At 41.4% G+C, this 19,564-nt stretch overlaps 1 protein-coding gene across 3 annotated transcripts in view; it reads right to left on the minus strand.

The window, feature by feature from the left end:
- Positions 1 to 19,564, minus strand: part of ITCH (itchy E3 ubiquitin protein ligase) — a 53,887-nt gene that overhangs the window by 26,778 nt on the left and 7,545 nt on the right. The window contains exons 2-6 of one of the 3 annotated variants that reach the window (XM_081196123.1): positions 9,184 to 9,274; positions 5,663 to 5,804; positions 3,975 to 4,099; positions 2,958 to 3,095; positions 1,775 to 1,817 (exon numbers count right to left, since the gene is read on the minus strand). In XM_081196123.1, coding sequence (XP_081052249.1) covers positions 1,775 to 1,817; positions 2,958 to 3,095; positions 3,975 to 4,099; positions 5,663 to 5,804; positions 9,184 to 9,253 — 518 coding nt within the window. In that variant the 5' untranslated portion in view covers positions 9,254 to 9,274. Of the gene's footprint in view, positions 1 to 1,774; positions 1,818 to 2,957; positions 3,096 to 3,974; positions 4,100 to 5,662; positions 5,805 to 7,724; positions 7,863 to 9,183; positions 9,275 to 19,564 lie in introns of those variants that run through there. The other 2 variants (XM_081196124.1, XM_081196125.1) reach the window with 2 other exon arrangements.

Genomic DNA, 19,564 nt, shown 5'->3' on the forward strand with positions numbered 1-19,564 from the left:
ATGTGTTAAGAAAACACAATTGGAAGATTCTGATAATTTAAGGCAGTAAAAACTACGCATAAAATTAACTACACCATTTATTTACAGGCTTATAGTCAGAATCTTCACAGTGTCAAGAGCCTAACATTAGCAGCAGCATTTTAGTTTAGCATAAACATGGCCATGATCCTGTTTGACATAGATTTCAAGTGGTACTAATAAACACTATTTCAAGTGGAATATATTCAGAATTAATCTTGCTGCTTCATGCTTTGAGGGAATTTTAAAACTGTCAACTCAGGTATTATAAAATCTTTTGTTACTTGCAGTTTACAATAACTAAAAACTTTATACCACAAACAATGTGCTTTTCAGGATGGAATAAAGGAATTGAAAGGATAAGACACAGAGGACTAATTGTGCAATGGGTCAGTGTGTCTGACTGCTAGCCAGAAGGTTGGTAGTTCGAGCCCACCCAGGGTTGGCTGTGGGAAGGATTCCTGCATTGCAGGCCTCACCGTCTGACCACAACAGGGTCAGTATGGTGGGTAAGAGAGCTCCTTCCCCCTTGGAGAAGACATGAAAAGCTCTGAAGACCCTGTGAAGACCTTGCCTGCCTCCAGAAGGGGAAGTCATCCCAAACAAGAATGTCATCCATCCCATCTTAAAAATATGCGTACACCAACTCTTTTGCCTGAGTAAATGATTATTTATTAGTGAAGATCTGAACAGAAACTGGATTTTGCTTTCATTGTCTTCTTTTCTTTTGAAATGTGTGTTTCTTTTCTTTTGAAATGTATTATAACCAAGATTTTTACAAGCTAGACACTCTTACAATTACAATGGTACCTTGATTCAGGTAGGTAGCTGTGTTGGTCTGACGCAGTTGAAATAAATAAATTGTCCAGTAGCATCTTAGAGACCAACTACAGTGGTGCCTCGCAAGACAAAAAGAATCCGTTCTGTGATTCTCTTCGTCTAGCGGTTTTCTTGTCTTGCGAAGCAAGCCCATTGACGGATTAGCGGATTAGTGCTATTAGCGCTATTAGCGGCTTTTAGCGGCTTATCTGCTGATCGGATCAGCTGATAAGTGGCTTAGCGGCTTAGAAAGGGGGGGGGGGAGGAAAAAAAACCAGCAGGAACTCGCAAGACATTGTCATCTTGCGCAGCAAGCCCATAGGAAATTCGTTTTGCGAAGCACCTCCAAAACGGAAAACTCTTTCGTCCAGCGAGTTTTCCGTCTTGCGAGGCATTCGTCTTGCGGGGCACCACTGTAAGTATGTTCTGGGTATAAGCTTTTGTGTGCATGCACACTTCTTCAGATACCGTGTGCATGCATACGAAAGCTTATACCCAGAACAAACTTAGCTCGTCTCTAAGGTGCTACTGGACAATTTTTTTATTTAGTGGTTCCTTGGTTAACGAACTTAATCCATTCCGGAAGTCCGTTCTTAAACCAAGGCATGCTTTCCCATGGCAGCGGGGGACTCAATTTACAAATGGACCACACTCAACAGGAAACAGAGCACGTTCTTCTTCCAAGGCAGAGTTCACAAACCAAAACACCTACTTCCGGGTTTGCAACGTTCTTAATCTAAGTTGTTCATAAACTAAGCTGTTCTTAAACTAAGGTACCACTGTACTAAAACTACTAAGGACGCTTGTATCCCCATGACCACTTCCAACCAGTTTCCGATACTCTGAAATATCTACAAAACTGCAAAATCTCAGCACTTTAAACATCACAACTATCACAATACCACAACTCCACTGCAGATGTGGAAAACCACCTTACCTTGTTTCATTTTTTGCTCTGGAGCCATCATTCTGCACGGGACCTTTAATATAAAAAAAAAGAAAATGGAAACTTATTTTAACATTTGTGTTGTTTTATAAAGAGACATAAGCAATAAGCATGATTTTCACTATTGGTCAAAATATATGCCATTTGCCTTTTAATTATTGCAAGAGATCAGAGTTCCCATAACAGCCCCAATACAGAGTATGGATAAAGTTTTTTGTACTTTAGAGCTGGAGTGAGCAGAAGGTAGATTGGGAATTACTGGCTCTCTTGGTAATTTGCCTCCCACAGATAAGACAACAAGCAGTTAAGCAAGAATAAACCTTGTCTGGATTGAGACAAACCATGATCCCTGCTTCAGACATAACACGAAGGTGTCCAGAGGAGGGCAACCAAAATGGTCAAAGGCCTGGAAACGATGCCTTATGAGGAACGGCTAAGGGAGCTGGGCATGTTTAGCCTGGAGAAGAGGAGGTTAAGGGGTGATATGATAGCCATGTTCAAATATATAAAAGGATGTCACATAGAGGAGGGAGAAAGGTTGTTTTCTGCTGCTCCAGAGAAGCGGACACGGAGCAATGGATCCAAACTACAAGAAAGAAGATTCCACCTAAACATTAGGAAGAACTTCCTGACAGTAAGAGCTGTTCGACAATGGAATTTGCTGCCAAGGAGTGTGGTGGAGTCTCCTTCTTTGGAGGTCTTTAAGCAGAGGCTTGACAACCATATGTCAGGAGTGCTCTGATGGTGTTTCCTGCTTGGCAGGGGGTTGGACTCGATGGCCCTTGTGGTCTCTTCCAACTCTATGATTCTATGATTCTATGATTCTACGAAGGTAAACTGTGGCTTAGCTCCAGGTAGTGTGGTAGGAGAAGCACCAGGGGAGCAGCAAAGCAGATGCAATTTTTACTGTGGCTACCAGTATGCATGCTCATTCATGCTTAGCCATGATTTGGCTTAGTGTTATGTGCAAGCCAAGTCACTGTCTTCAGTACTCTCAAACATGCATGTAAAGGTTTGTAACCTAAAGCACTTTGGCTTACAGTCCTTATCAGGGTTCAATGCATTCTTCAAGAAAAGCCAAATGCTACCAACAATAACAAATGTTATTTAATATAAACAACTAGTTATATGATGCAACAGCAGTGTGCACACATAGAAGGTAAATATTACTCACTTCTTCTACTTGAAGCATCACCATTACTCAGCAGCTCAGGATCTACCTGCATGCCATCTAAGCAGACAGACAACTCTCCAATCCCGTCAGTTGATTCTTTGTCACCAATAAGCATCATATTCACCACCACTTGTTCAACTATTGAAAATATACCAAAAAAAAAAAAATGTTCTTAACTGCCTTGTATTTTTATTTCAGTGAACTGATTAAGGTTTATACAATTTCATGAAAAAGCTGAGGAAAGCTTTTAAGAAATGACCACAGTTCCATTTCATCTTACACATTCAGTGATCTCTGCACATGGTGAGCCTCAGAAAACTTTACTAAATGGGGGTAATTCCCTTACTGAAAAATAGGATTCTAAAGCTTTCCTTGTTTTAAATTTGACATCCATGCTCAGCCCATGCAATCAAAGATTATAGTCCATATTCAACAGCTGCACTGAGCAGAATTCATCTAGAGCATTTGCTCTTGTGAGTAAAGCCCACAACAATTACCACGGAACAGGTATCATCATATTCTTAGCAATGAATTAATGTTATATGGTATATTGTTCTGATTTCCCTAAATGTCCCTAGCAGAATAATGTATAATTCTCATTTATTTTTATGTCATCCTCAGGTTGTGCCACCCTTCTCTCAATAATCAGCAAAGCAAAACTCATCCATGAATATCTTTAACATCAAATAAAAGAGCCCTCATAACCGTACAATTAATAATAAGAGTTTAAGCTTAGTTGCATATTCTCTGTGCCAGACCTATTATTGTAGAACCCCATTCACAAAGGGGACCATATAAGTCAGAACCTAAACATGTTCCAAATGAACCAAATTTTAGTGGAGATTTTGTGGAATGATTTCTGGTTCTTAGGACCCTCTGGAAGACTGCAGGGGTGGGCATCACACTTCTTAAGATCTTTCATATTAACATTTGCCTACACACACACACACACACACACACACACACACACACCCCAAAGTTTACATCATTTCAAGTTATGTGCTTTTGTATACTTACGTTTCATATTGTTTGCTTTGAGAGTCTCTTTAATTTCTAGAGTGGCGCTTCCCAATAAGACATCAGATTTCAACGTTTGGTGACTCCATACACGGAAGCACAGGTTGCTGACAGGTGAGACAATTCTAAAAAGAAGAAGCAAGAAATACTGTAATGCATACTCGCAAGTTCCATTTAAAAATACTTCTGAGTAACTTAGAATCATAGACTTATAGAACTGTAGAATTGCAAGCGACACCAAGGGTCATCTAATCTAACACCCTGCAATGATTTGAGCCCCATGTTGGGCAAAGATTCCTACACTGTAGGGCATGGGTAGGCAAACGATGGCCCGGAGGCCGGATCCGGCCCAACTACCTTCTAAAGCCAGCCCGCGGACAGCCCGGGAATCAGCGTGTTTTAACATGAGTAGAATGTGCCCTTTTATTTAAAATGCATCTCTGGGTTATTTGTGGGACACAGGAATTCATTCATTCCCCCCCCCATACAGTCTGGCCCCCCACAAGGTCTGAGGGACAGTGGACTGGCCCCCTGCTGAAAAAGATTGCTGATCCCTGCTGTAGGGGGTGGGACTAGACGACCCTTCATGGTCCCTTCCAACAGAATCTCAACTAGATTATACATGACAGATGGCTGCCTAACCTCTGCTTAAAATCTCCAAGGCGGAAGAGTCCACCACCTTTCATGGGAGTGTGTTCCACTGTCAAACAGCTCTTACCTGTAACTTACAGTTACAAAATTGACCCCCCCAAAAAAAATGCACGAATCAATTGATCTTCCAAGAGCTATCATATTCCAAACAGTAGTAACATTTATAGAAAAATGTGGCTTTTATGAAAGAAATTAATCCTGCAAATATATGTTTATTTCAGTAGCACATAAATGGGGAACCTTGTGCACAATAATAAAAAAATACTCTAAGTGCATTTATTTCACAGTAAATCTTACAGGCAGATTTTTACATGCAAGTTTTGAAGTCTTAGAAGCAAGAACAGTATATACACCTTTCACTAAGTTTTAGGGGAAATACCCTTTCTTCTAGCAACTGTATGCTTCTTTAGTTCCCTCCTCATTCCTTGGATACCTTGGTTCAGATACAAAGATGTTTAAAGTTGCTCACCTATGTACATTGGGACTTTCTGTGCTTCCCTTTTATGGAACAATTCCCTGTACTCCCCCCTATAGCCATTCATGAGGCTCAGGGAGCCCACCTAGTGCCACACCTTACACAATGTAAGGGGCTGAAACCTATATAACCTAGTTTGCAGAGCTACTGGTCTGCCTCTGTGCCTAATTAAAAACAAAACAAAAAAAATCAAAAACATTTAAACCAGTTAAATCAAACCAACAACCTTTATTGGCATCACAGTATAAAACATTTAAGGCACTGGGATAATTAAAAGGACAAGGGTGAAGCTATCGAGGGTTATAAGGTCACACTGTGATCGTGTGCACTTAGATATTATACAAATCAGGTGAGTGAATTAAAAGTGATAGGGGGGGGGAAAGATTTGGAGTTCTCCAATTACAGATCTTGGGAATGGCTCAGAACAAAATACTATTTCCCATTATCACACTCTGATAAGAACTGCATTTTTCTCTTGTCAATATCCATCCCACAGTATAAGGCAGCTGCATTTCTGTTTCTTATAACAAAATAAGAAAACAAGGAACATTTCCAAACCTACACTGTAAGATGTTGTTTCCATTTTGGACTATTAGTATTGTTGCACTTTTCTGTTTTCTTTGACTGTCCATCAACTGAGACTTCCACGTAAGGGCTGGGTCCAAACCATTTGTTTTTGTTTTCTTTCAACTTCGCAGAAATAACTATTGAAAGAGAATGAATGAGTGCTTTATTGGATTCAGCAACTTCTAAAGTTTCTACTATTACCTAGCAAAGTAGATTATGGAACCACAGCCAAATTACAACTCTTTTACATTGACAGAAAAGACACCATGACAAAAAGTCCTTTCATTTGGATGTAATATTTACATTGGACCAAAGATTTTCCCTTCCATTCAATCAATTTAAAACCTAAGATGAAACATTTGTCAAGTCATCACTATATCAAGCCATTTAATTTTCTAAAACCTTTCCAAAACTATATTCACCATCCCAATTCTGATCCATTTAGCTCTTGTTGCTGGAATGCCCGCCTTTTGCTAAGTAATTACATGACACTTTTTAAAGCAGGGGTAGGCAACCTAAGGCCCATGGGCCGAATGCGGCCCAATCGCCTTCTCAATCCGGCCTGCGGACGGTCCAGGAATCAGCGTGTTTTTACATGAGTAGAATGTGTCCTTTTATTTAAAATGCATCTCTGTGTTATTTGTGGGGCCTGCCTGGTGTTTTTACATGAGTAGAATGTGTCCTTTTATTTAAAATGCATCTCTGGGTTATTTGTGGGGCATAGGAATTCGTTCATTTTTTCCCAAAATATAGTCCGGCCCACCACATGGTCTGAGGGATGTTGGACCAGCCCATGGCTGAAAAAGGTTGCTGACCCCTGTTTTAAAGTAAACATAAAGATACACACATTTTAAGTTAGGTGTAAAGATGCATGCAACAATCTTAGTTCTGTGTGCTCCATTTGCACTCACACATATTCTTACGCTGTACCATACCAACCACAACCAATCTTTTATGTTACCACTATTGGCTTCAGCATGTAGCATTTCAAAAAGTGGACCAATTAATTTTGCATGTCTTCTTGTTGTCTTGGTGGTATTTATATAGCTGCACTAGTCAAATTTAGCACCAGAAGTGTTGAGTCTCTCGCTGCAGTTACGAAAGTGAAATAAGTAGTAAGTTTTAAACAAATGTGCTTTATTTAGAAAGCTGAAATGTGTTCTTCAGTGTGCGATTTAAGTAATGAGAAAGTGAGCCTGACTCGACAAAATTAACATCAAGCAAATAAAAATCTTTCTCTTTAGAAATTGTACCACTTAGCTGGGGCAATTTTACCACTCAGCCAAGATATATTTTCTTTCTGCTCGCACCATTGCAAGTGGCTTATTTCTCTCTGGTCTTGCCTCACCATCAACTGTTCACATCTACCTAGCACTTTTACTGCCAAAATTACTCACATATCTTGTCAGACTGACCACTTCAAGCCCTTCTTTAAATCCCAGAATTGGTTTTTTGCCTGCACCAGGATGTTACATAAACTTCTTGCCCTTATCTTCAAAACCCTCCATGTTTCTCCCCCCACCCCCAATTTTTTTCTGTTGTTCTATCCCAACACACCGCTTCCTGTGATTTTCACTTACCCAGGTCCACTCTACTCAATTATTTGAAGAGATCTTCTGCTACTTGAAACAAACCCACTCTTTCTCCCTTGCTTTCCTTTATGATTGGAATGGCCTTCCAGAACATCTCTCCATGTGACTACCTGTGGTCACTTGCTTCAAGCCCTTCCACACATTTTTCATGAAGCCTTTGAAACAACCCTCTGTTCTCAATATCCTGCAACTAAATGTAACTAAAATAATTGCACATTCTTCCCTTGTTCAACCCTGCCATCAGTTCCCTTCCCTTCTTCTGTTTCCCTATAAACCTCTTGAGGTAGGGGCAAGGCAAACCTGTTCTTTGTTAAGTGCCATGTAAACAGATAATTCCATGTAAACAGATAATTCCATGTAAACAAACAAACAAACAAGTACACACTGCATATGTGGAAGTGGCTAAGAAGTGGCAACTACTTGGCTATATGGCTTATCACTTGTGTGAGTGGTCAATCATAGAACATGTCATCTGTTGCTTGGAGATAAGTGGAATTCTCTACATATTGCTTACGATCATGAAGGCAAGCTTATCTGTTGCCTCCTGGGCCAGTCTGCCTACGTCTTGATAGATAGCCGAGGTTGCTTAAACTCCTTTCCCCCAACCTCCCCATTTCCTGGCTGAGATCTCTCCATAGCCAGTCTCCCCAATGTTGGCAGTCTCTTATGATGTCATTATCTTGACTGACAATGCTGCAGACCTACACAATCCTCTTCCTGTTTTTACCGTAGATGCACTAGTGTCTGGGTCATTGCAAGTATTGACTAGCTAAGCCAATCTTTCCTTGGTAACACTCAATTTTTCTTGACTCAGGTGAGGCCCCACTGGGACATTTTTTCTAAAGTAACACTCATGGGTGTTATACACAAGGTGAAGACGCTAAATTCTAACATAATAAATAATTTGTAGGAAGTAGATTCTGTGTTAACTACTTACAACACAGTTATGATAGATGAAACAGATTTTTCAAAACAAAACGGACTTTAAAAGTAAGTTGCGACACCGCCCCCAGTGCCTTAAAAATAAAAAAAATCACCTATCATCTGGTTCTTCAAGCTAGGAGTCTATACGGATCACTCATTCATATACCATATTTTTGGCCTTAACTGTCACAGTGAAGACGAGCCAAAATAAAGTTTCCTTCAAAGACCACTGTTGATATCCATTAATATGTTCAAAGAAATATTAATGAATCAACAAAAAAGGAGGCAATGTGCATTCTTTCCCTAAAAGATTATTCCCTAGGCCAGTGGTTTTCAACCCTGGGCTGCCTTGGATGATTGTCAGGGGCACCGCGGGCAACACTGGCCTCTATCCCTCCTTCTTTCCTTCCCTCCCTCCTCTGATGCCCTCTCGCATCTCTGCCTCAGGAAGGCTTGTGTGGCTGTTTGTTGCAGCAGCCCTGGCTACAAGCTCCCCACTATGCACTAGTTGTAATGGGTTAAAACCAATTTATAAAAGGTCTGTAGAAACTTGCTTAAAAGACACTGAAATAACAAAGCAGAGTGATTAAACCAACAACACTAGCTGGAACAGAAAAATTATTTAAAGGCTTCTGGCACAATATTCCATTAAAACACCTCTGAATCAACAAAGAGAAGGAGCAATGTGAACATAGTACTGGAAAAATTCTGTTCCAGTGGTCACAGAGAAATAGTGACAAAGAACATGTTCAATCCTCAGCACCTCCAGGCAAAAGAAATCTTGGATAAGGCTGGGAAAGATGTTCTGATAATGTTAAGGACTTTGGGGCAGTTACAGTTAAATGGACAAATGGCTTGACTTGACATGAGGGATCTTTATATGCCTTCCAATAGGATTTGTTTTAGATTTTCCCACAAAGATAGGAGTCTGCAATTCCTTCAGTTGCCCTTAAAAGCAAAGGCTCTACAGTCAGCAAACAGGCCTGTTTGAGACACTTACCAGTGATCTGAAGCTGTGATTTCATAGTTAGTCCACTGATAGGCTCTGAATTTGACCCATTGCCAGCCATACCACAGGAAGGTACATGAACCTGAATGAAGAAACAATAAATAATAACTTTACTCTTGAGATAAAGAGACTAAAATTGAGTTCAACTGAAAAAATATAAATGTAAAATTAAGCTCAGTTGCCATATACATTAATATAGTAGACAACTACACTATAGGATATCTAGATAGACTCCCACAAGAGGTTGTGGACTCTCCTTCTTTGGAAAATTTTAAACAGAGGTTGGATGGCCATCATATATGATCTAGTTGAGATTCCTGCATTGCAGGGGGTTGAGCTAGCTATTCCTCAGGGTCCCTTCCAACTCTACAATTCTATTGTTTTATACTTGATGGACAGACCAATGTTTCTTAAGGCAAACCAGAACAAAACAAATACTGGTGAAATGCCTGTTGTGATCATTTGTAATGAAGGAGCCAAAATATGTGGTTCTCTTCTCCTCCACCCCAACTCATTAGCAGATGCAAGCAACCAGTGGCTTGGGAATAAGGTTGTGTCTTCATCTTGATCACATCCATTTACTTTCAATGACAGAGCTGAATCAAACATTCATTTATATGGTTACAAAGAGAAATAAATGTTCAACAAAAACAATCACCACTGATACATCCCTCACTCCTTTCAAATGGACTTTGCTAACTGATTCTCCACACAGACAGGAAAGGTATTGACAGGGTCTCAGCTGATTCTAGTACCAATTTCCAGTGTGAGCTACCCAACTTGCCCTGCCTCACCTGCTCCCACATCCCTTTCTCGTATTTATGTTCTTTTTCATTAAAACAAAATGATTTGCCCTCAATTTTTTTGGATTAGATCTAACTATAAAATATTTAGTATAACATCTGTATACACAGGAAAACTGTGCGATTAGACACAATAAAAACACAACTACAGTGGTGCCTCGCAAGACGAAATTAATTCGTTCCGCGAGTTTTTTCGTCTAGCGAATTTTTTGTCTTGCGAAGCACGGTGTTGGAAGTTTTGGAAAAGCTTCAAAAATCACCAAAAACGTCAAAAAAGGCTACCACACCGCGTTCTATGAGTTGCTCCTCGAAGTCAAGTCGCAACTGTATTAACGGTGTTAAGAAAACGGAAACAAACTTGCAAAAAACGCAAGACGCTTTCGTCTTGCGAAGCAAGCCCATAGGGAAATTCGTCTTGCGAAGCAGCTCAAAAACCGCAAAACCCTTTCGTCTAGCGAGTTTTTCGTCTTGCGAGGCATTCGTCTTGCGGGGCACCACTGTAATTAACTAGTGCAAACTGAAGTTGGAAAACAGCTACATATACATACATAAATGAAACTGAAACAAATTACTCACACTAGATTAAACCCCACATAACTGAAATATTTCTTCATGTACAAATTGCTATCTAATAACCCCACAAAGAGTTTCCAAAATGGCACAGAGTTATAAACAGCTTCTGCAAACCCCATGTGTCAATATATTTCAGCATATAGTAACTTCCACTAAGATTTGGAGAGTACCTGCCAGACCTGACTGAAGTTGTATAATAATAATAATAATAATAATAATAATAATAATAATAATAATAATAATACCCCATCCATCTGGTAGGGCTGAATATCAGAATCTTAGATGTGGGACTAGAAGGTCTCATGTAAAACAGAGCTTTTTTAGTTTCAAAGTTCAAGAAATCAATTATTCCTATTTTCAAGTTTACTTTAATATGCCTCACAATTTGATAAGCAGACCTTAGTGTTTTAAAGTTATCACCTTTGAATCAATAAGGAACCAACACTTTCAGGCTGGTAATAAAATTAATATTTCAAACATTTGCCTAGCTGATGTCAGCGGTGGTTTCTTCTTCCTGGAAATCCTTAGCTATAGGAAGCAGGCTTTATGATCAAGAACCTTTCAGAATTTGCTGTATTAATGATGTGCTGCTCTCACCTCATGAACAAAAACATTTCCCTACTAGAAATGGCAGCTAACTTAATTATGTAGTTTATAAGAAGAATAGAGGGGGAAAGGGAAAAACAACAACAGCTCAGCAGTTTCCTGTAATTCAGTAATTTTCAGCTTTGCATCTGTGTGGAAACTCTGGACTCCTACAGACTCCTACAGAGTTGCCACGTTCCCCCCCAGACAGAAGCTTTGTACTTCAACTGCTGCAGAACCATCAACAGCAGCAGCAGAACGCATGGGGGTCAGCGAGGATCCTGCCACTGTTACTCTTCAACACCCACCTCTTCGTGTTTGCATTGAATGTGTACTTTTTGTGTGAAAAGCCGGTTAGTATCTTGGTTATTTTTCCCTCACTTAGTGAATTAGGGGGTCTCTCTCACCAATTTTCATTTTTTAGGCTGAGCACTCTAGCATAATGCCCCATTGACATGTACGGCTTTTTACACAAATAGGAATCTATGAATAATTCACATGGCGTGAGCTGAATTGCAGGGAAAGGAAAGGAGACAAAGAGCTTATGATTCCTTTGTGTGTGTCCCCTCCTTTCTCTCTTCAGTCAATTCCAAATCCCTACTTCCCTTTGCTATCCTTTTCGTGGCAAAGAGGAAAGACTTTGCTGCTGGAATCATCATGCTTTAGGACCCAGGCTCCTTTCCCAGACTATGCATGCAGTTCCCCAGCTATAGCCCAGGGAGGTACAATTATACACATGATTAAGAGGAACCAGGACTCCATGTGGCGCTGCTGAATATGACTATCAGATTCAGATTACATATTCAGCAAGTTCCTGGTCTTACCTCTACCAGGAACATACTAGGTGGACTTAGGCATTTCACCTTTAGTTCCCCATGTGTAACATGGGTGACCTTGGGCCAGTCACCATCTTTCAGTCTAACATACCTTACAGGAGGATAATATGGAGATGAGGTGAGCTATGTGGGCCACCTTGAGTTCCTTGTATAAAAGGTGAGATACAAAGCAAAAATAAATGAGATAAAAATAATACTGTGCATCCTTATAGGATTGCTATGTGAATTACAACAATAAAACATAGGCCAATTGCTGTAAGCACTATATAAATGCTAAGCATGATTAATATTAATTTCTTCCTACTATAATTACTATTGCAAATAGTTAGCTTGCTGTATGCACATATGAGAAAGGTGGGGGATTTGTTTTATGGAGCATGGGACTCCATGGGTGGAGATGAATCAAACTTCTGGGGGCCAGGAATATAACCAGCCTATCTTGGGATGCACAGCTCTAATTTGCCTACTTTAAGAAAACTCTGTGATGGTTAAAAAAGCATTTTCACAACCTAGCTTTTTTGTCCCTATGGTTAAGAGGAAAGCCTCTGGGCTTATTTTAGTCATATGAAGTAATTCCTATTTAGCAGAGACACGCAACCTGTTTGATTATCTCTGAAAAGATAGAGACAATTAGAAGTTACTTTCAACTTGTCAAAATTAACCATAGGTTAATGTTCTAGCTATAGTGTCTGACAGCACCACGGAGGAGACCTGTGTGAATGTTTAACAGAAAGGAATACAACAGACAGAGAAAGTTACTATTTGTTATTATTAACCTAATGGTGAATTCAGATGCTGAGTTTTATGCCGTGCAGTGATCTCTATTTAACATAACCCATTGGTGGCAAAATTGTCTGAACCAGTTCAAGGGCATCACATTTCACTTGGTTAAAAAAACCGTTCCTCTGAAGTGCATGGGCCTTAGTAATTCAACTAATCGGGACCTCCTTTGCCCATGACTTATACCACATGATCATCATGGTAGGAGATTAGTCATCTGAAACAGTTATAAAAGGAAATGCTTCATATAAGCATCCAATAACCCTAAAACATTAGGTAAGGAGAAGTTTCTGATGCTCACTATTATGCAACTCTCCAGATTTTGAATCTTTAAGAGCTTTCACAACTGCAATTGATAGGTTTAGCAATCAAGACAGTAGTGAGCCCTGAAACATCACCATCCACCTATACAAGTGATGGAAAACTCATTCTCTAAGTGCCAGTATTTAAGTAGCCAAAACAGCACTAACCAGACAGACAAGGGAGGTATCACTAGCATTACTGGGGACCCAAAATAGGCCAATGAAGGGTGAGTGGCCATACAGTGCTGGTTTACTGTTTGGGGGATGGAGACTAGGGAAAGGGAGAAATAAAATGGGCTGAGGTACCCAAACTGGCCGCCATACTGAAGGGGGGGGGGCGATTAAGGTTAATAAATAACCCCAAATAGTGTTGCAAATAACTCATTTTGAGTTCATTGTTGAATTTATTAACTTCATCTATAATATGGCCATTCTGAAAGCTTTAGCCGCATCTGTTCACCAAATTTCAGCATCCTCACTTTACATGAGGAATTGTAAAGCATATAAAAAGATGTCAAAGACTGAAGGAACTGATTATTCTTAGTTGAAAGGTATTTATTTTTAAAAAGTTGCAAATAGGCAAAATACTGTTAATAAGCAGGCTTATGAGTTTATCTCCCCTACATGCAATCGTCATGGAAAACTAATTAACAAGCTTAAACTGGGAGATTAGGTTTAAATTGAACAAACGTTTTCTAGCCAAAGAAATAGGTGAGTAGCAAACAGATTAAAGGCTGTCACACTTGTCTATTTTTAAATGCACTATATAAAACAGAAGATGCAGCAAGTGCCTTCTTTAAAGGCAGAAGTAAAGACTACTTGGCACTTAAGTGTCTTCTACTCTTAATATCCTGTTTCATTTTATATTGAATGTCAGAAGGTGGAGAATGAACTGCAGGCGTGTGTCAATTTTACTCAGTATAAAATATATTTAGCACATATATTTGAAGTAGGAAATACCTTGAATGGATGCTGTTTCAAGGTACCTATGATGGTAATAACAATAGGTGTCACATTAAAGCATGAACTTTACATGTTGTAATGTCTGATCCCAGACAAACTGTAGTTAATCTTAACTATGGTCTGAACAATCCAACTCCAGGAGGAGGAGGGAATGAAAGCCTATGGCTTACAGTGTCTTGTTCTCAAAGCACAACTGATTGGCTAGAATATACCTACTAATTTCTTTATCTTTATCTTTTACTAATTTAATTTACAAGCCCTCACTACTGACCAAGGGTTTGGTATCATAGAAATTTTAACTGTCTACAATTGCTTGAGGTGCTGTGATGTAACTGACTGTTCAGTAACATTCTAGTAAGAGGCAAACAATCAGCACAAAGGGACCAAGGGCAAAGCAAACTTTGTACAGCTGATGTGTAAAGAGCCGTAAGAAGACAAATTTCGGAAATACCCTTTGCTTCCTAAGTGATATTTGAGGATGTGATTGCTAGATTAGGGCGGGGGTGGTGGAGCAAAATGCTTTTCCTGACAGTGACCCTAGCATACAGGTTTGTTACTGGCAGGAATCAGAACAACTCTAAAAATTAGGATCATTCCACCAGAATAATTATAATTTTATTTATTATTAAATAATTAGTTTCCTGGTCCAATTCAAAGTGATGGTTTCGATCTATAAAGCCTTAAATGGCTCAGTACTGCAAAAGCTCAAGGACTGCCTCTCCCAAAATTAAACAACCTGGACCCTGCAATCATAATCAGAGGCCCTTCTTCATGTGCCTCCCCTGTCAGAGCTTTGGAAGGTGGCAACACAAGAACAGGCCTTTTCTGCAGTAGCTCCATGCATGAGGAATGCTATCCTCAGGGAGGTTTGCCTGGAACCTTCGTTACATATCTTTAGGCAAAAACATTCCTTTCCTCCCAGGACTTTGGCTAATGAAACAATCTATAGCCTTTTAACCTGGTGGGCATTGTTTTTGTTTGTTACTATTGTATGTATTTTTGTATTTTTATATTGTAAACCACCCTCTATTCCTCAGATGAAGGGCAATATAGAAATTTAATAAATATTAATGAAACAATAAATATGAACAATTGCTATCCTAGATTCCTAAACTTCGCCATTGACATCCAGTTACATAACTGGAACAGGAAGTATTAGCATGCTTGAGAGAAACCCAATGTTTGCAGAAGTAGAAAAAAGCAAGCAAAAAAATCTCCCCATCCCAAAACCTAGTCCACTGAGGACCCTTTGTCACAGGCCAGATAACACTGAGTGCAACTGGGGAGGGGGGGGTAAAATGGAAATTGGGCAGAACAGAGCTAATGGAATATACCAGAAGCATGACTGCCTGGCTGGAAGGAAGCCTTCTTGCCTCTAATAGCTTCTCTGACTCCACTTGTTAACCACATTGGCATCTTCTTCACACTCATGGTATCTTTCCTGCTCTGTGGTATATAGTCCCCTTAAGCTTCTAAGACTGTATTTTTATACAGCTCCCAAGCATTCTGGAGTGATCTGATCTGACCTTCTTGACTTTGCCTTTCAACTTCCATTTTATCAAGCCACTCATTTTGGGGAAGTCTCATTTTTTGAAATCAAATGTTACGGTGTCAGATTTTCTTGGTGATTGACTGTTTATATGTAGTATATTTAATTTAAGAACACTATGATCTCTGCTCCCAGTTGGCTTAACAACACTTACATGTTGCAGCAGAGGTAACGGTGTCTCATTGGCTCTCTGCATTCCACCTCAGTTAACCCACACTGGCTTGGACTCTTCTAACATTAGCATACGTATACAGTGGTGCCTCGCAAGACGAAATTAATTCGTTCCGCAAGTTTTTTCTTCTTGCGAGTTTTTCGTCTTGCGAAGCACGGTTTCCCATAGGAATGCATTGAAAATCAATCAATGCGTTCCTATGGAGACCGTCCGGGGACAGAGGGGAAGCGCTGCTCTGTCCCCTCTTTTGAAGCAAGGGGCTGCGGGGAGAAGATCGCTTCTCCCCGCCGCCCCTTGCTTCAAGAGAGGTCCGGGGACAGCGGGGAAGAAGCGCTGCGCTTCCCGCTGTCCCCGGACCTCTTTTGAAGCAAGGGGCGGCGGGGATAAGTGATCTCTCCGCAACCCCTTGCTTCAAAAGAGGTCCGGGGACAGCGGGAAGCGCTTCCCGCTGTCCCCGGACCTGGGGCTGCGGGGAGAAGATCGCTTCTCCCCACCGCCCCTTGCTTCAAAAGAGGTCCGGGGACAGCGGGTAAGACCCGCTGTCCCCAGAGCTTGCGGGGCAAGCTTCGTTTTGCGAAGCAAGCCCATAGGGTAATTCGTCTTGCGAGGCAACTCGAAAACGAAAAAACCTTTCGTTTTGCGAGTTTTTCGTCTCGCGAGGCGTTCGTCTTGCGGGGCACCACTGTAAACACAGAGAATATACAAGACTCACTCTTCAAGTGTCTTTGGCACTTCCATTTTGATCTACGATGCTTTCTCCTCTCTCAACTGCAATCATGTGCTCCTGCATTCACAGTGCTGAGTTGTATACCTCCCACATTTAAATTTTCATTAATTTTATCATTGTCATTCGAGTGAGATTTGCTCCAAACCCTACTCAGCTCCTGTGAGCTTTTCCTCCCCCCCCCCCAGTTTAAAAGCTGCTCTGCCAGAGCATCACGGCCGCAGAGCCACCCCCCAGCCAAGCACCAGCTTACTGTCGCCACTGCCGCCACCACCAAGGGAGAGAAGTAGGAGGGTACCGGGAGGGTCAAGGAAGCCGCAAGGAATTGCATGGCCTAGCCCAGGTCTGACCCCGAGCTTACCTCCCTGGCAGCTAGTGCAAAAAGAGCACCCCAGGAAAAAATAAACGCAATGTGGCCACTCCCTTGCTGAAAAATTATTATAATATTTTTTTCTTTGAAGAACTGTAATAGCGTCCATGCAGGAGGCCTGAACCATTGAAGGTAACTCCCTGGGACTGCTGCCTTAGCCCTAACCCAAGGACCCAACATCCAGGTCCTGTGGGCCCCGCAGTGAAATTAAAACTGCCTGTGAGTCAAGGCTTTGGCATTGCCACGTTTTGCCATGCGTCTTTGTTGCTAGGGAGTGGTAAGAGAATTCCTCTTCTAGAGCATAGTACGACGGGGCTTCAGTGGGCCTTAGGATGGGATCATAAGGAATGGTCTCAGGGTCGGTACGCCCAACTCTCTGCTCACAAGGTTCCCAGAAATATGAGAGAGCCCTGCTCTGCCAGACTGTCACAAGGCCATCTGTTTTGGGTTTTGATTTTTTACATGGCTGGGGGACTGGGAAGGGCATTTATGTCTACTGGGATGCTACCTAGCAAGGCTAGGAGTATACAAAGCTGCCTAATACTGGGTCAAGGAGCCATTGGTTTACCTAATTCAGTGTTGTCTACTCTGACAGGCAGTGTTCCTAGGGGTTCAGAAAAGAAGGTATTTCTTATCCTACCTGGAGATACCAGAGATTGAACCTGGGATCTTCAACGTGCAAAACAGATGTACACCAACCTATGATCCTTCCCCATCAGGCAAAATGTGAGGAAGAGGAGGTATCACATAGGTCACCAAGGAGAAGGATGGGCAAAAGGGGCTAAATGGTCCGTATAGGAGGCAGGCTATTGATTCACGCAGCACATCTCCTAACTGGCTAGTTTGCCTGGTATAGCAGTCCAACCCTTTTTGAGTGTGCAGTTGTCCCCTGGATTCAAACAAGGGGCCTCGAGGATGTAAAAAGGGAGTAGGGAACTGGATCCACCCAGAGGACGGGCTCCAGAACTGGCCCACTCTCCAGTTAATTTTGACATATGATTGACATGTGGGATGCCATATGACAGTTCAAGGTGTGGGAGTGGCCAAAGGCTCAACTCCAGCCTTAGAGCTGTGATGTTTAGAAGCAAGATGTCTTACTGCTTAGATAAAAAAATATCCACACCTGACCTCATGTGACTGACATATAGGCCTGATTTGTACAAAATGACCACATGGGCCAAATTCAGAGGACTGACATGCTAATCAGACTTGTGCATGAAAGGTACTCCACAGCTAATGTAGAAAACAAGCTGCTTGGGTTTAGCGTTTATCTTGCAGTCCCAGTGATTGTAACATCTGATCCATGGGCTGCAGTGGGATGATGTCAATGACCCATGGTTTGTCTGATGCCTGTCTTGCTGCTGAAGTTGAGTGTGAACACGTTGTGGAACTCGAACTGTGGGTTGGGAATCCCAGGAGCTCCCTCTTTTGCCATGATTATGATTTTATGTTATTTTGCCAGGCATGCAAAAGGTGAGTAGGAACATATTTGCCCCTTCCTCCTGATGGGGCTCAAACTCCCATTTTGTGCTTCCTAACCTTATGTAGGGAGCTGCTGAAGAATGATTGCAGCAGTTAGTGTATGCCTGTCTTATTGCATGTTTTGGCCACTTCGCTTTAATTCTTGGCAACAGTGACTTCCCCTCATTTGGTCTTGAAACTTTGTCCTAGGGAGGGCTGTGTCCTGTTCTCTGGAGGCCCGGGAAACTACATCAATGTTGTTTTGCATGGACTGTCCTCCCTCCCTTTGTATCTGCTGTTCTTCCAAAAAAAGTGGTTGTGAGTGACATACAAGGATTCAGACTCCAGCCTATAAGGATGCATGGGGCCAGAAGCAGCAGATATATTGGTGGCTGTGCAACCAGGGCAGATGACGTGGAAATACTCTAGCATTATCTTACATGTAGTGTGCGCTGGAGGCATATCCTCACCATCCTGTGTTCATCCCTCTGAGTGGGATGGTATATGTGTGTTGCTGTCAGCACAGTTCTCTGTGTATGTATGTAGTTTTGACACCGTGTTGTTTTCTCCTTGTTGTACCTTCCCTGTCCCTCTGAAGCTGACCACACATAGAACATAGTGGCCATCTGCCAACCTAGTATTGGCATATCTCCATTCATGGTGTATTAAGAGTATAAAATTGCCATATAAATGCAGTGAAGCTATAACATACAGCTGGAATAGCTAACATAGTCCCCTTTAGACATTGTTGGACTCCCAGCTGCCGTACATCCTCCACAGTATGGCCAATGATAAGAGTTTAGACCAAAACATCTGCCGGGCACTACATTGGCTACCCCCACCACTGTCATTGCCATCAGAACATAGGAAGAGCCTGGTGGATCAGGCCAATGGCCTATCTAATTCAGCATCACAGTGGCCTACCAGATGCCTGTTGGAAACCCATAAGCAGAGTTAGAGCACAGGATCCTATGGCTTCCAGTAACTGGCATTCAGAACCATTACTACTTCCAACTGTGGAGACAGAGCATAGTCATCATGGTTAGTAGCTATCAATAGTGCTCTTCTCTACGTCAAGTAGATGAGTTCCAAGCATTGCCTCCATGACAAATAGCCTTGGGAATATATATGCTGTTCTGAGCTCTTTGTAACAAATACATGGGTTGGTTGCTGCTATCTTGTTTTTAAAAATTGAGATATTTTTAAAAAGATAACGTTTCTTTTGTACACTGAACACTACTGGAAAATCCAACT

The sequence above is a fragment of the Podarcis bocagei genome (assembly GCF_964188305.1).
Source record: "Podarcis bocagei genome assembly, chromosome: 5".
Lineage (NCBI taxonomy): Eukaryota > Metazoa > Chordata > Lepidosauria > Squamata > Lacertidae > Podarcis > Podarcis bocagei.